Source organism: Aptenodytes patagonicus, chromosome 14, assembly GCF_965638725.1.
Source record: "Aptenodytes patagonicus chromosome 14, bAptPat1.pri.cur, whole genome shotgun sequence".
In the NCBI taxonomy this organism is placed as follows: domain Eukaryota; kingdom Metazoa; phylum Chordata; class Aves; order Sphenisciformes; family Spheniscidae; genus Aptenodytes; species Aptenodytes patagonicus.
Window position 1 is genome coordinate 17,198,461 of NC_134962.1, and position 15,796 is coordinate 17,214,256.

Here is a 15,796-nt window from a genome sequence, read left to right on the forward strand (position 1 = left end):
GCAAGTAAGCTATTACGAGCTGTTGTCTGATTTAACCTCTCGAGTTCATAGCCGGTCCCTGTGATGACAGAGGGAAAAGGAGGTGTTAACAAAATGAAGGGGTGAAGAGTACACGCCAGGGATCGAAGGTGGGGCAAGAGAGTGGGTTTTCCTTCCTTCCTTCCTTCCCTCCTTCCTTCTTTCCTTCTTTCCTTCCTTCCCTTCTTCCCTCCTTCCTTCCTCACAGAAAGCGCCGGTACTCTCCCGAGATGATTTGCTTTCCGCTTTGTTGCTGCAACAGCCAGCCTGAGGGAGAGCTCGGTGGTTCTCAAAAGGACATTAGTAACAAACTCCAGACCTTCCAAAGACGGAGGCAATGGATGGGGCGGGGAGGATGTCAAACCGAGTGAAAAGTGCTCTCTGCCCGCAGCTTCGCCTGGGTGTCAAGCCCTTTCCAGCTAACCGATGTCGGCACAGTCAGCGTCTCTCGGGTGTCCTTCAGAGGCCTGGGGGCCGTTGCCAGGGAGGGTCAGAAGAGGGCGGGGCGGCAGCGAGGACCTTCCCGCCCCGGAGGAGACCGGGAGCCCCAGCCCCTTGGCCGGCTTCGGGCGGGGGCGGTGCCGGCCCGGCGCCTGAAGGCGGGTTTGGTTCCGGGCCGCACGGCACCATGGACTCGCTGTGGCGGTTGAAGCGGTTCGATGCCTTCCCCAAGGCCCTGGAAGACTTTTGGGTCAGGACGTGCGGGGGCGCGCTGGGTGAGCGGGCGCGCTGAGGGCGGCCGGGGGCCGGCGGGCGGGCCCGGGCCTTGCTGTGGGGCGGTGGCCGGCCAGGGGACCTTGTGGGCCGGCGCTCGGCGGCGGGGGGCAGCGGCTCGGGGTGGCGGCGGGCGGGCTGAGGCGGGGCTGAGGCGAGACGGGCGGGCGGCCGCGACCGGCGGGGCTGACGGCGGTTCTCGCCTCCCCGGCAGTGAGGGTTGTCAGCGGGCTCATCATGGTGGTGCCTTTGTTCTCGGACCTGCAGTACTACCTCACCAAAGAGGCGAGTAGCGGCGGCGGGGTGGGCCCGGTCCACTGGTGCTGCCTCCTGCCCGCGGTGCCCCAGTGGAGAGGCGGCCCTGCGGCCCGGGGCGGCCTGCCGTGCCTCCGCACCCCCGCCGAGCTCCCGCCTCCTCCTCCGGGCTGGCCACGCAGCAGCTTCACCGGCTGCGGATCTGTTGGGGTTTTTTTGTTTGCCCCGGCTGGTCGCCTTGACGATGGGAGCGGGCTGCCCTCCCCCGAAAGCCGCTTGGCGCAAAGGTTGGCTTGCGGCCTCCCGTAGCGCTGTCGCAGGAGAGCGTCTCAAGATCTCTTCTTGCTGTCTCCGCCGTCTACAAGCAGGCAATACGAAGAAAAGAAAGCAACCGCAGGAACCCCCGTCCCCACCCCAAATTTTAAGATTCCCAAATTACTCTCTTTTTTTGAAGTCTTACAAATGGCAAGTGCTTAGCTACCATGGAAGGTGTGGGAGGCAGCAGCAGCTCAGGTGTCTCGCAAATCCCACCTCTTAAAAGTCAGCTCGTGAGGCAGAGCAGTCGAGGGAAAGAGGCCCTTTGATTTCCTTCCAAGTGAAACAGGAGACTGTTTTTTCTTTGTTCCTAGGTTCATCCGGAATTGTACGTTGGCAAATCAAGGGGAGAGAAACTGAAGGTCGACCTAGATGTTATTTTTCCACGTACGCCTTGTGCTTGTGAGTCAGACTTCTGAATATTTGGGATAATTTTCATCCTTGCCGAGGGCCCGAGAGGCTCAGCGTGCCTGGTGCTTCCGAGTGCTGCACTGCTGCTTGGGCCACGGACAGGGAGGCATTGGTGATCCCTTGAGGTTAGGCAGTGATTCCAGCCAGGCCCGCTGGGCACTTAAACCAGCGCTTCCAGTCAGGCAGTAGTATTTTTCTAGATTATAAATGAGGATAAGCTATAAACCCACTTACACTTCTGTATGGTGTTGTACTTTGTCAGAGGGCGCAGTAATACTGAAAAAGCTGACACGGAGTTCACTTGGGACTCAAGATTTGACTGTATTGTTGTTGGAAAGCTTTAGTCTCCTTTGGAAGTTACTGGACAAGGGATAGCTCTTCTGTGATTTTTGTGCTTAAATTCTGACTGTAATGCCAATGGCACGTGGTAACCTTTCTCCAAAATTTTTAAAATCAGAATGAGCGTTAATAATCTGATTAGCTTTTAACTAAATTCAAAATAAAGTTGCAGGATGAAGCGATTGAAAATTGTGCAAATCTTACTGTGTATTACTGCTGTGCACGTTGTCCGACTGTCCACCAATCTGCCCTCCCTCTTGTTCTGTTGTAGTAATTCCTTTGGGTAATGCATTGGGCTCTAAATGTAGTGAGTCTGACTTCCTTCTGACCACCCAAGAGATTGCTGGTCTTTGCCTTCTTCGCATTTAAAAGGGCGTGGGAAGGCCGGAGAGACTGGAAGCCTCTGCTGTTTTGTGCAGAGAAGCTGTGAGTCTTACAAGAGAGCGTGTAGCCAGCAAGTGCATCGTGGCGCTTCGACGCCAGGCCGAGACCACAGACCTTCTCAATCTTCTTTGTGAAAAGGGATCACGAGGAAATGTGCTGATGTTGAAGGGGGAAGGGTGAGGGGGTAGAGGTGGGAGGCAGCTTTCAACCAATTTTAAGCTTAACTCCTGAAGCGGTGTTTGTGAAAATGGTTATGGGCTTTGAGGGGTTGGGTTTTGGTTTTTTGCCTTACGTGTATTTACCTTTCAGGGTAATGATTTCTGTGGCAGCTGGAAACAGTCCTTCCTGTACACCAAACCAAACCCCGTATTTGGAGGGATCATTTAGGGTGCTGCAATGTGCATCTTACTCCCCATACGTCACTTGGCCCCAGCCATACACACTCTTCCAGTTTGGCACGTTCTTATCTCCCCTGGCTGAAAAGATTCTGTATTTTCACTGGTTGAAGGCTTCCTCAGCCTGCCTCGGGCCATAACAAATGTGCGTTTATAGACCACTTCCCTTGCTCGTGGGTTTCAGATTTGAGCATCGATGCCACGGACGTAGCAGGGGAGCAGCAGCTGGATGTGGAGCACAATCTGTTTAAGCAACGTTTGGATAAAGCTGGCAATCGTGCGACTCCAGAGGCCGAGAGACACAGTAAGACGCTATTCTGCCTTTCTTGGATGGATGCTCTGGTAGTCTTCCCATCACTGTATGCCCGTTCTGACTTTCACGGGAACGAGTGACAGCTGAAAAGCATTTAAACACCATAAACTCTTGAAGAGTTTATAGCACCCAGATCTTTTAAGCTGGCGGATCAGACAAACTCCTATTAACGCTTGCTACTTTTGCGAGGCAAATCTTTGCCTAGTCCCTCTGAAATTATGACAGGGACTCATGGGTGCGTTTCAGGAGTAAAGCTGCTGAGTTATTAGCGGTCTTTTATGACTAGAAATCAAGCAGCTGTTCTGGCAAAACTTGGCTTTGGTTGTATCTTTAAATCACAGTGGGCTGACAAACGGGACGACGTGGTTAGAGGAAAGAGCCTCTCTCCAGGGAAGGCTCCAGTGACTCGACCCTTAAGCCTAAACTTGCACCTTACTGCATTTACTTTGTGTGTGGTAATGCATACCTGATAAATACATTTTAGTGGATTTATCGGTTGCGAGTTGTAGTAAGTGGTCCTTGGCTACATAAACCTCTCCTCTACATTATTTGCGTATTATGACTCATTGTTGTACTTCGATACAAACGATTCTGGCAAAGTGTTGCAGTCTAACAGTAATACTGTCCTGACTTTTCCTTTCCAAAACATGAGCTCCTTATTACCTTTTCTGGGAGAGAGTGTAGTTCTGTGTATCAGCATAAACTAAATGTTTTGATTTGTATCACTCGGATTTAACTTTTCTGTTGTTGAAGTTGAAAGGCTAAACTAAGCCAAGAGCTGAACAATACCCGTAGGTACGCGGGTTTCTCCAGTTGTCATGGGAATGTGGTGATAGTGTTCTTACTGCTGTGTCACTTGGCAGCCTTTCTGTATTCACAGGTTGTGGCATTACAGAGTTAATGTCTGGGCACAAAAACTATCTAAAATTTTGTGTAACAGGTCCTGTATCAGTCGCGATGTGCTGATTGGGTCTACTTTAGACAATGTTTTAACAAAGCCTTTATGCAAGTAACATCTGGTCGATGCTCCAGGAAGGCTTACAGATAGCCAGTTCTTTCTGTGGAGGGTGTTCTTGAGATGACAAACGCTACTCTGTTAATTGGTCTTATTTGACACCTCAGCAGGCTCTATGCCTACCATTTCAGGTGGGCTTTGGGTGCGGGATGCACAGCTTCAACACAAAATCGTTGCATTCATGTGTAGAACAGTTATTGTGCGTAGAACAAAACAAGAGTACAAGACAGCATTTCTAGACATGCCTCATCACTTTGAATCCTCTTTTGTCTTAGAGCTGGGGAAAGAAGAAGGAGAAGAAGTGTTTGATCCAAATTCTTGGGATGCTGATTGTTGCGAGGGCTGTTATGGGGCAGAGTCAGAGGACATTCGGTAACCTTTACACCTTTTCATATCTTCTTAGCACTTGAATTTGCACTGTTATGTTGCATGCACCTTTTTCTTTTTTTTTTCAAATGTCTGCGAAGGTCTGTGCAACGAAATCCTCCCGGGCACGTGTTCAGAGAATGATGAGAACTGTTGTGGTTTCGGTATGTCTTTGGAAGCTGCACTCGTGATTGTTAAGAACGTGCAGTGCAGAGTTAGGTTGTCTACATTGTCTACGTGCCTGTTTAATAAGGGCAGTGCAAATTGCACTGCCTTTGCAGTAGCACAAAGATTGTATCTCAGGACACTGTATCTTTTCTGGGATTATATGGTGTCCAGAGGGGAGCTGTGTAAATTATTTCACTGTTACGTGAGCTGTCTTGGAATAAAACCTGGTTATGGCCTTGCCTTCTCACTCCTGCTGCAGGCTCTGCATCCTTACAGGAGCAAAGACCAGACATTCATCGCTCACACAAACAACGGGTGTCGCTTGGTGTTTCTCATTTGTCCTACCTGCAAATTCCTCTAAGAATGGATCTGTGATAGTCCATAGGTTCTGGACTATCCTTCGCTGCTATTGTCTCTTTAGTAACTTGGTCTATCCTGTCTGTCAAGTTGGGTCCTTCCCCAGAGGTGTTTCCATCTTGAGGGATTCATGATTCCAGCCTCCAACTTCTTGTTTGGCCCAGCAAAACACGGAACCGAGAAAGAAAACTGGTTTTTCCAGTGACCAAGGTGTTATCCAGAGGTAGAAAAGTAAGGAAGAAAGTTTGCCATTAACCCTCCCTCCCATTTTGACGGTCTTGGCCTAAAAACAGAGAAAAGGAGGAACAGAAACAGGCAGATGCTTTGTTCACACGGGGAGTTCCAAACTACTCGGAACTGTGGGACACTGATGTCGTTTTTGGAGCAAATTTCTTTGCCAAGGAGTGATGTGACTGTCTAAATGGACAGGCAGAGCCCTTTTCAGACTCAAGAACTGCATTCAAACAGCTTGCATCCTCATGCCAAACTCTCGAAAAGTACATCAAGAAGCTTGAGCTCCTTCAGGAGCATTAGACCAGCTTTCAAGGTCCAGTCCCTGATGTTTGCTTTATTGCTTTGTTGAAGAAGAATCCGCCAAGGATTCAAGTCCTGAGCTGGAGCATCTCTTTCTAGCGATAGAGATGGTAAGATGGTGCTTGTGCTTTTGCAGGTGTTGTAATACTTGTGACGACGTCAGAGAAGCATACAGGCGGCGAGGCTGGGCCTTCAAGAAGCCGGATACCATAGAGCAGTGCAAGAGGGAAGGGTTTAGCCAGCAAATGCAAGAGCAGAAGAACGAGGGCTGCCAGGTGTATGGTTTCCTAGAGGTCAACAAGGTGAGAGATGGGTTTTGCTGTAAACGTGCTGCATGATGGTGAGGACTGTGAAAAGGCAGAGTTCCTCTCCTTTTCCAGCTTTAGGTGTTCACGGCACTGTAATATGATAACCCCTGGCCTCAGCAGGGTACTTGTGCCTGTAAGGGGGTTCAATAGGAGAGTCAGGAAAAGCAGCGGGAAGGGGATAATCCTGTGTTTCGTTGTGCGGGCTGGTAGGAAGCACGCTGGCTGGAGAAGCTTAGTTTTTCCTGCCGTCCAGCTAGCGAGTCTTTTTGCCAAGGTTTCTGGAGGAGGAGAGGCAGCTTCTTTGAGGTTAGATTGTCCCACCTGCCCGTCTAGTCTTAAAACAGAGGCCACCAGTGGATGCTGGAGATAACAGTAGTCAACAGCTTGCCAGCAGAGGTGCTGGAGGGAGTGAAATGTTATCTTCTTTAGAAAAACAGTGGAAGCAAGACTATTTGAGTTGGTTGTCAAAGCTGGAAATGCTCAGAGGAGTGGTTTTTTTGCAACTGGTGTATGGAACAGTAGTAGGAGGTATACCAAATAACTATGTAACTACCCTGTCATTTGAAGGGTTACTAAACCCAGAACACTTGGACGTGCAAATTACGTACCCAGGTACCTTCTAGAAGTCAGGCCCAGGCTAATTTTTTTTTTTTAATTCAAGCTCTGTTTTTTTTACATATTTGTGTACTCTTCCTGGAGACTACAGTCTTTATTTCTGGAAAGTCAACCTTTTACTCACGAAGCCAGACACTGTGATTTGAGCATTATCATGGGTACCAAACCGTTATGGGACCCTCTGTCACAAAGCGTGATGAGCACGAAAGATTCCAAGGGGAATGCTGGAGGTAGCAAGGGTCCAAGGGTGGGTGTCACTGGGGAAATTTTTGGGGACCATGGTTATGCACTCGGAATTCTGCACATCTCCATTCTCATCAGGTCTGCAGTTAACACAAGCAATAGGTTTGCACGGACATTGAATGCCTCACGTAGCACGTGAGTTTGGGCCATTCAGATCTTCCAGGGGAGAGCGTGTATGATTGCTAGTAGGCGTCAGTGAGGATTGGCACCTAATATCCGTATCCCTTTCAAATTCCAGGATGAAGTTTGAACAACCTTTTTCTTTTTGGGTTTGGTTTGGTTTTGTTGGCTTAGTGCTTTATTTTTGCATGCAGCTTATTTTCACGGATGTATACACTGGATCACGGTTGTGTATTGTATTAAGGGTTTTTTTTACCCTGCTCACTCTCCCCCTCAATTACTTTCTCCACTCCTTTTCCGTGATACTGTTTTGTATTTCCTGCAGCAACAGTCAGTTCCCTCCCAGTAGAGTTAATTCCTCCTTCTTCCCATTTTTATGTCCACTAAAATAATTTGCATAAAACAGTTATTATCAACATCAGTATGTAGTTATGGCTTTCCACATGACTGCCTGTGAGGAACAGGGGAAATTCATACCTCTTTTAGGACAACATCTGCTGATATTGTCACCTATGAAAATGAGTTGCTTGGTGTCTGTCTTGTTTAAACAAAAATCTAAAAATCCAAGCACCAGCACGACTGCTTTAGTTATATAGATTGAGACCTTTTAATGAAGGACTACTATCTCCTGCAGGTAGCTGGAAATTTCCACTTTGCACCGGGAAAAAGTTTCCAACGGTCTCATGTACATGGTATTTTCTTTTCCTTTTTATTGTGGCCTTTAGCTTCCAAGCGTATCTGACCGTTTTCTTTGAATATCTTTGCATTGCTATCCATAACAGTAGCAGGACTGCTTCAGTGGGGAGGACGTTGTTGAAGTTTTGTTACAGAGGTTTAGAACCATCGTGAACAAATAGGAAACCGGTTTCTGGAGGTGCCGCCGCGCGGGTGTGGGAGAACTTGGAGGAGAATGAGAGACTGCCCAGAAACGGTCTCACTTGTTCCATAAAACTTTGCTGCTCTGTTGTAAAACGACCTCGAGTAAGGTGTTCAGTCCAGGACCTGAATATCAGTATCTCTGGAAGGGATATTTTGGAGAGTATCTCAGGAGAATTTTAAAGCAGTTCAGAACTTCTCAGAGTAACGTGTAAGTTGTAAGGGACTTCCGCAAGCATCTATATAAATGCACAGTGGCCAGAGTAATAGTGGTAGTTTATGCCTTGTATCTTTAACGGGAACTTGATTAAAAAGACTTGTGGTTTAATGGAATGTTTGCAGTTCCCTTGATCAAGTCTTTGAAGCGTGAAGTTTGTAGTAAAGGCTTCAGAAAGAGCTTTAGTTTCAGCCTGATTTTTTTCCCCTTCCTCTCACTCACTCCAGTTTAACGTGTACCACTGAGGCAAAGGTCGGGAGGAGAACGTGAATGTGCTTTGTGAGAGTAGCTGGTGTATTTGGAGAAAAACTAGCAAGCTTTTGAGCAGTTTCTAAAGATGAAATGAAGAAGCACTGTTGTGCAAAAACCTTGCCTGCTTTTCCCCACAGTATTAGTTGTCCTAATGAAATATTTCACTCCTTCCCGCAGAACTTGCTTTATGTGCTTAAACTAGCATGACAACAGCAACCTTACTACAGCCAGGATTTACAACTTCACAGCATGTATCTACGTTAACGAGAAGCATCTCTGCATTGCACCTGTTCTCTGCAATAGGCGTGAATGCAAGCTGGCCGTCCTGAGAGCAAGTACTTTGTGTACATGGAGGAGGGGGTGAGGTCAGGATAGCTCTCTAATCGCGTGTGCCCCGGAAGTCTTGCACAACTGAATTGAAAAATGAAGGGCTTACACTGGGGAAAATACAGTAAAAACCAGAAGGGACTATATAGTAACTGCAGACCTTTTGGAGGCAGAGTTAGGAATATTAGTGTTTTGAGGACAGTGAAAAGGAGCAGGAGGAGGGATGATGGGCAGACAAACTTTCCGCTTTCTGGGAATTCTGTCACGTTAAATAGTGAGGAATAAAGGCTCCTAATACTTTTCTCCATGTGCAACTGTTTTCGGCTCTCGGGATCTCCGGCATCTGTTACGGTCTATTGAGAGTCCTCAGTGGCTCTCTTTTCAGGTACTTTTCCCATCTCGCCATGAACCCATGTAAACAGTTTGCATTTACAACACCCTGTTGCAAGGCGTTCAGCAGGCCTGCTCTGCTGTAAGAAAAAACACCTCCCCTCCCTTGCTTGCTCCCACTAGCTGTATCTGATGGCCCTTGTTCCTCTGTTGGAAAAGAGTGAATGGTCGCTGCCCGGGCTCTCTCCCTGCCTCTCAGGATGTCGTAGACGTTTCCTGGGCCAGCCTACAGGCCATGCCTTTCCCCCGCTGAAGAGTCCCAGCTTACGCAGATGGTCCTTTGTGGAAGCCATTTGACCCCTGAGCTTCCTTGCTAGATTTCTCTGAACCTCTTTCAGTTCAGCTCTGTCTGGAGGTACAAGACTGCACCCAGGATTAAGATCCAGGCTAAGCATGACGTAGGCAGTGGCATAATGATTTTCTTCCTTTTGTTCTCTCTTGCTTTCCTAGTTATTTGTAACATTTGATCCCCCTCCCCCCCCCCCCCCCCCCCCCCCCCGCTTTTTTTGTTTTGTCCAACCTTTTCCTGGGCAATGTTTTCATGGCACCAACCAACAACCGAGGAGTCTTCCCTGACCCCCGAGGGAAATGGACAGCTCAGAGCCTGGTCTTTTTTTTTGTACGTGAAGCTGAGACTGTTTTCTGCCTCAGTATAACCTTTCTTCGTAATCTTTTTTTTTTTTTTTTTTTTTTTTTTTTAATTTACAGAAAGAAGGCCTGAGAAAGGGAAGGTGAAGGAGCAGGGGAAAGTGTCCGCCCCCATCTCCCCCATAGATTGGTTCCCCGAGGAGAAAAGGTAAAAGGTGTAATTATTAATAGTTTCCGAAAAGTGGCTCCTGAGGTACGGAGATGACGGCAATGCCGAGTCCAAGTGTATGAAAGTACAAATACAAAAATCAGTCTCACGACCAAAAATCTTATCACATCATAAACCAGTAGTGTTACGCAGTGCAGCAAAATGATATCCTTGACCCAGCTCCCAGAGGTGATAAACAGCCCAACAGGGAACATATACAGCAAGTAAGGTGTTACATAACACAACTTGGAGAGCAAGCACGACAACTTTGAGAGTAAATCAATCAACATTGTGACCAATGGCGACCGTTAAACCAAGGTAATGAATGCTTATAACAAGTTTGCCTTAACACGCTCTGGTCTGTCATTATTTCAGTCCTTCGTGCCCCACGTTGGGCGCCAAAAGGACTGTTGTGGTTTAACCCGGCAGGCAGCTAAACACCACACAGCCGTTCGCTCACTGCCCCCCACCCAGTGGCATCAGGGAGAGAATCGGGAATAAGAAGTAAAATTCACGGGTTGAGATAAAGACGTTTGACAGGACAGAAAAGGAAGGGAAAATAATGATAATGATAATAATGATAAAAGAGTATACAAAATAAGTGATGCATAATGCAGTTGCTCACCACCCGCCGACCGATGCCCAGCCAGTTCCCGAGCAGCAGTCGCCGCCCCCCGGCTAACTCCCCCCAGTTTATATACATCACATGGTATGGAATATCCCTTTGGCCAGTTTGGGTCAGCTGTCCTGGCTGTGCCCCCTCCCAGCTTCTCACTGGCAGGGCATGAGAAGCTGAAAAGTCCTTGACTAGTGTAAGCACTACTTAGCAACAACTAAAACATCGGCGTGTTATCAACATTATTCTCATCCTAAATCCAAAACGCAGCACTGTACCAGCCACTAGGAAGAAAATTAACTCTATCGCAGCTGAAACCAGGACACCCCTTTAGTTACAGATAAAGATCTTGACCAGTATTGGTCAAAGCTCTGTGAGCTCCCCTGGAAGTATCCCGTTTGGATGATAATTCCACATAAGAACGTCTGTGCATGTGATTTTTGATCCCTTTAATAAGGTCTACGTTAATGCTCAGTCCTATTAATACGCTTAACAGAATGTCACGCAGGATAAAGTTGAAAGTCTAAGAGAAGACTGAATATTCCAAACTGTTATCATCATAAACCACATTAACGTTCCAATAAAAATAATAATTTCACTAGACCTATTTGGCACAAAGCTGTGATGACTCACAGTATTTTTGCTCCTGCCTTCTATTCCCTACTGACTTGAATCGGTAGAGAATGGGGGGGTGAGCAAGAATGTCAGTACTACGGAAAGTTCCCTTGCACCCCTCTCCTTGCCTCATGTTGGAGTAGCTGTACCACGTTTGTACAACTGATGGTTAGTCGCGAGTCCGTACTTATGGTGCTATTCAAATACTGAAGCTAGCACACCAGCCTTTCAGTTTCTTGCGCTGTTACTCTCTCCTTATCCTGAGGGTTACTGTTGTTTAATAGATCTCCAGCTAGGGAATCTGCACAGGCGTCTTTGTGACAGTGCGAAGGGTCCTATTCAGAAGCACTTTGTAAATGTGACCGTAAATGTAACTCTGATCTGAGCTTCTGAACTTTTGCCGTGTGCTTGGTGTTAACATCTTCAAAACTGTAACTTCTCTCCTGGGTAGAAGCAAGTTGAAATTGCTTTTTTCAGAAAGTAGAATAAGAAGTAAGAGGAGACACGGGGCTAACACACATGCAAACCAGAACCAGCACTGCATAAGGTGCAATTATATTTCTGTTTAGTTATGTTAGCTTTAGTTGCGTGTAGCTCAGTCTTCGTGTCCTTTTTATTTTGTTTGAGTAGCTGCCCTAGGATAGATGTGTCCCGGAGGAAGTCTTATTTTTCAGGGATTATTCATTTCTTGTTGGGGCTTCCTTTTCCATACACAGTTCTCTCTCCTTGCCTATGCTTGTGTTCTTGCATACTCATATTTTGTCCCCAGAAATCATTTGCCTGAAATAATGCTTTATAGATTCTAATACTCATCATAAGGTGAGGTTTGACAGCACCAGCTGAATGTGAGAGGAATACAGGTAAAAGGCAGGGAGCAGCCTCGCCCAGAGGAGTTCATCCCATTTCTCACATCCATGAGCCTTGATTCTTTGTCTTTGGCTTGGCAGAAGTCCTTCCATTAAGACAGAGAAGACCAGAGGTCCTGTTTAGACTAGGAAAAAAAAGATGGAAGTTACATACAAGTTTGCTAACATTAACTAAATTCAGTTACCTTCCTAATCAGGAGAATGCTAATGGGTAGCCACCGAAATCAGATTATCAGCAATTGCTCTCCAATTTTTTTCACTTTTAAATACTGTGCGAGTGGGTAAGCCTCGTGAAGGTCCTTCTTAAGAGTTACTGAACGTCAGGTTTTCTTAGTTACAACCACATTTGGATATTCTGAGTTATTTATTGGCAATATGGTACGTATATGTGTTTTAAGGCAGACCCGTATATTGACTAATGGGAATCAAAGTTTTGAAACAGGTAGCCTATGAATCTCATGCTCGTAAGAGATGCAAGTGTGTTATCTCATTGTAGGGTAACATCTGCTGAAGTAAGATTCAAACCGCATTTCATTTGTGTTTGGCATTCTAAATGTCCTCAGGGTTTTTCATAGAAAATCAAGCCCCTAAGATCTCAGGCTTTCTCAGAAAAAAAAGCATTACCCAAATCTTATGTGACCCCAGAATTATTTCTTAAATATCCTTATACCATGGTAATCTTTACGCCCAAAGGACCTCTGATGGTCTCCTGATAATCTTTTTTTTGCAAAGTGTCGGACATTTCACTTGTTTTAACACACGTTCTCCTCCCTGTCTTTATGCAATATTCATGTGTCTGAAGGAACAAGAAACACTGGAAATGCTGAAAAACTGAAACTGTGTTTAAAAAAAAAAAAAGTTTGTCCACTTGTAAGAAAAAGTTATTTTGTCCTTTCTACTTTTTGTTTCTGCCTGCATGAATGTTAAATCCCCGTGAGATTTATTTCGCTTCACTTACTGTTGTTTGCGTGGATGTTTTTCTATGCTTTTATGTAACCTTTGGTCTCATGTTCTTTTGATGTTGGTTCTGTATTTATACATATGTACCCATCCTAGATGAAAGTTGTTGTGCACAGTCATTAAATACGAATTTGCTTTCCTTTTGGTTTGTCATAATCCCCAGGCCCGGAAGGAAACGTAATTTGGAAACTGAGGGAGGGTGTTTTTCTGTCTTTAGATAACTGAAGAGAAAGGTCAGGCTCTGCTGGGTTAATTCAATTTTTATCCATCCATATTGACAGTTCCAGTATACCTAACTGGAAGACTCAAGAATTGATAATGTTTGACTCCTGTTGTGTCTACAAAAGACAGACTTCTACTGTGCTTTCCCTCTTGGCTGGTTCCTGAGTAAGGAGATGCTGTGTTCTTCTCAGCTGACCACTGGAGGCTGAGCACTTTATTACTAGAGGTATTTCTGCAGCACAGACTTTGCTCATATTTTATCTCAGTTCTCGTCATTATTAGATGTTTTAGAATGTGTTGCTATTCATTCCTCATCTCAGGTCACAGAAATTGTTCTCTTTTGTCTCTCCAGGCAGAGCGGTCGGTAGCAGAGTTGACAGGGGCTCAGCTTATTAGCTGAGTGCTGAAATAGCTGAACTACGTGTTGCAACAGCGAACACGAGCGGTATCAGTGAAGCTCTTGCACTGGATAAAGCGCAACTGAACAAACTTGTGCTGCAGGTGAGCAGAGTTGCCAAAGATCTTGCCAGGTGTTCGTCTCCAGCTGCTGCTTCTGCTCAGGCTTCTTGCCTTCCGACAGTATGACTGACTGAGTATGGAAATGTTGGTCTTTTTCCTGTCCAAGCCAAACCTTCTTCATAGTAACTCTTACTGTATTTTATTTCCTCTGTGCCTCTGTGATTGTAGCTGGAGCAAGAGAATGAAGTTCTGTCAGGAAAAGTGGACGGGATGGAGAGAGCAAAGATCTCTGACCAGGAGAAGCTGAACTTGTGTAGAAGAACAAATGAAGAGCTCTGTGCCGAGAAAGCCCACCTGGAGCAGCTGCTGAAGAAAGCAGAGGAGCAACAGGACATCATTGCAAGGAGATTTCTGCTCAGAGCCTGAGCAGTGTTTTGGAGAAATAAGTGTATTGAAGAAATAAAACCAGACAACAAGTCTTTGTATACAGTACAGAAACTGACAGGAACAACCTAATGTGGAGGGCTGTGTGGAGACTGACGAGGCATGCTGTGATGGAGTGCTTTGGAAAAGGAAGACATTTTACCTGCTCCTCAGGTTCACCTCAGGTTCACCGTAGGCTTTTCCAGGCCTACGACTCACCCCATCCACACAAGCCAGCACCGGTTTTGTCCCACCTTCTGCTGCTTCTGCTGGGGAACCTGCTGGTGAACGCTGTCCTCTGCACTTTTATCTTACTTCAGGACTCGTGCTTGAAGCAAGCCCCCTGCCACAGTTCACCTGGTACAGCAGGTCCCCGACTTGGCTCCTGCTGAGGCCTTTTGTTGTACACTGGTCCTGTTACCTCAGGTCATCGCTTCTGGGGGATCTGGCAGTTGAATGCAACGGCTGTCTCTCAGGAGACTGATGGTCCAGAGATATTAGTGCCAAGTTAACGTTCAGAGACCGATCCAGCTTCCGAGTCTCTGCTTCCAGAACAGCAGCTCTGGGCTCCCTGACCACAGCTGCTAACGAGTAAGACAGCTCTTGGTGAAGGTCTGACAGCTCCTGGCTGGTCTTGGCACAGCACTCAATATAGCCCTGCTTGTATTTTCGCTCCTGTGCGAACCTCCTGACAACCCTCACTGCCGGGGAGGCGAGAACCGCCGTCAGCCCCGCCGGTCGCGGCCGCCCGCCCGTCTCGCCTCAGCCCCGCCTCAGCCCGCCCGCCGCCACCCCGAGCCGCTGCCCCCCGCTGCCGAGCGCCGGCCCACAAGGTCCCCTGGCCGGCCACCGCCCCACAGCAAGGCCCGGGCCCGCCCGCCGGCCCCCGGCCGCCCTCAGCGCGCCCGCTCACCCAGCGCGCCCCCGCACGTCCTGACCCAAAAGTCTTCCAGGGCCTTGGGGAAGGCATCGAACCGCTTCAACCGCCACAGCGAGTCCATGGTGCCGTGCGGCCCGGAACCAAACCCGCCTTCAGGCGCCGGGCCGGCACCGCCCCCGCCCGAAGCCGGCCAAGGGGCTGGGGCTCCCGGTCTCCTCCGGGGCGGGAAGGTCCTCGCTGCCGCCCCGCCCTCTTCTGACCCTCCCTGGCAACGGCCCCCGGGCCTCTGAAGGACACCCGAGAGACGCTGACTGTGCCGACATCGGTTAGCTGGAAAGGGCTTGACACCCAGGCGAAGCTGCGGGCAGAGAGCACTTTTCACTCGGTTTGACATCCTCCCGGCCTCATCCATTGCCTCCGTCTTTGGAAGCTCTGGAGTTTGTTACTAATGTCCTTTTGAGAACCACCGAGCTCTCCCTCAGGCTGGCTGTTGCAGCAACAAAGCGGAAAGCAAATCATCTCGGGAGAGTACCGGCGCTTTCTGTGAGGAAGGAAGGAGGGAAGAAGGGAAGGAAGGAAAGAAGGAAAGAAGGAAGGAGGGAAGGAAGGAAGGAAGGAAAACCCACTCTCTTGCCCCACCTTCGATCCCTGGCGTGTACTCTTCACCCCTTCATTTTGTTAACACCTCCTTTTCCCTCTGTCATCACAGGGACCGGCTATGAACTCGAGAGGTTAAATCAGACAACAGCTCGTAATAGCTTACTTGCGCACGTAAACAACTAGTATAATCTTTTCCTAAGCCACATATATACCTACCACTTGCTTTTTCTTACTGAAATAGTGCGATCCTGCAAAACTGCTTTTATTTAAAAAAATCTTAAAAATCACTGCCGCTAGGAAATGCTTCCAAATGCAAACAGAACAAATGCGCCCCCATTTCCCACAGCAAAACATAATACATTTCCGGGAAGGGCACAAGACAGGAGCCCCGTGATGCTGCAGCTGTTCCTCTACAGGAAATGAAGGT

The 15,796-nt window shown here is 47.7% G+C and overlaps 2 protein-coding genes across 2 annotated transcripts in view; one reads left to right on the forward strand and one right to left on the reverse strand.

Moving 5' to 3' along the window:
* The first annotated feature begins 563 nt into the window (after positions 1-563).
* Positions 564-8,525, forward strand: LOC143167054 (endoplasmic reticulum-Golgi intermediate compartment protein 3-like). The gene is made up of 6 exons (XM_076352087.1): positions 564-709; positions 1,617-1,704; positions 3,016-3,135; positions 4,435-4,531; positions 5,721-5,886; positions 8,393-8,525. Exons 1-6 carry the CDS (start codon positions 647-649, stop codon positions 8,420-8,422), a joined length of 564 nt encoding a protein of 187 aa, XP_076208202.1. The 5' UTR covers positions 564-646; the 3' UTR covers positions 8,423-8,525.
* Positions 8,526-10,776: 2,251 nt separating this feature from the next.
* The window catches only part of LOC143167058 (uncharacterized), a 32,696-nt gene continuing 27,676 nt past the window's right edge, over positions 10,777-15,796 (reverse strand). Inside the window, exons 27-29 of the mRNA XM_076352091.1 lie at positions 15,392-15,396; positions 12,784-14,503; positions 10,777-11,950 (exon numbers count right to left, since the gene is read on the reverse strand). Coding sequence (XP_076208206.1) covers positions 14,307-14,503; positions 15,392-15,396 — 202 coding nt within the window. The 3' untranslated portion in view covers positions 10,777-11,950; positions 12,784-14,306. The remainder of the gene's footprint in view (positions 11,951-12,783; positions 14,504-15,391; positions 15,397-15,796) is intronic.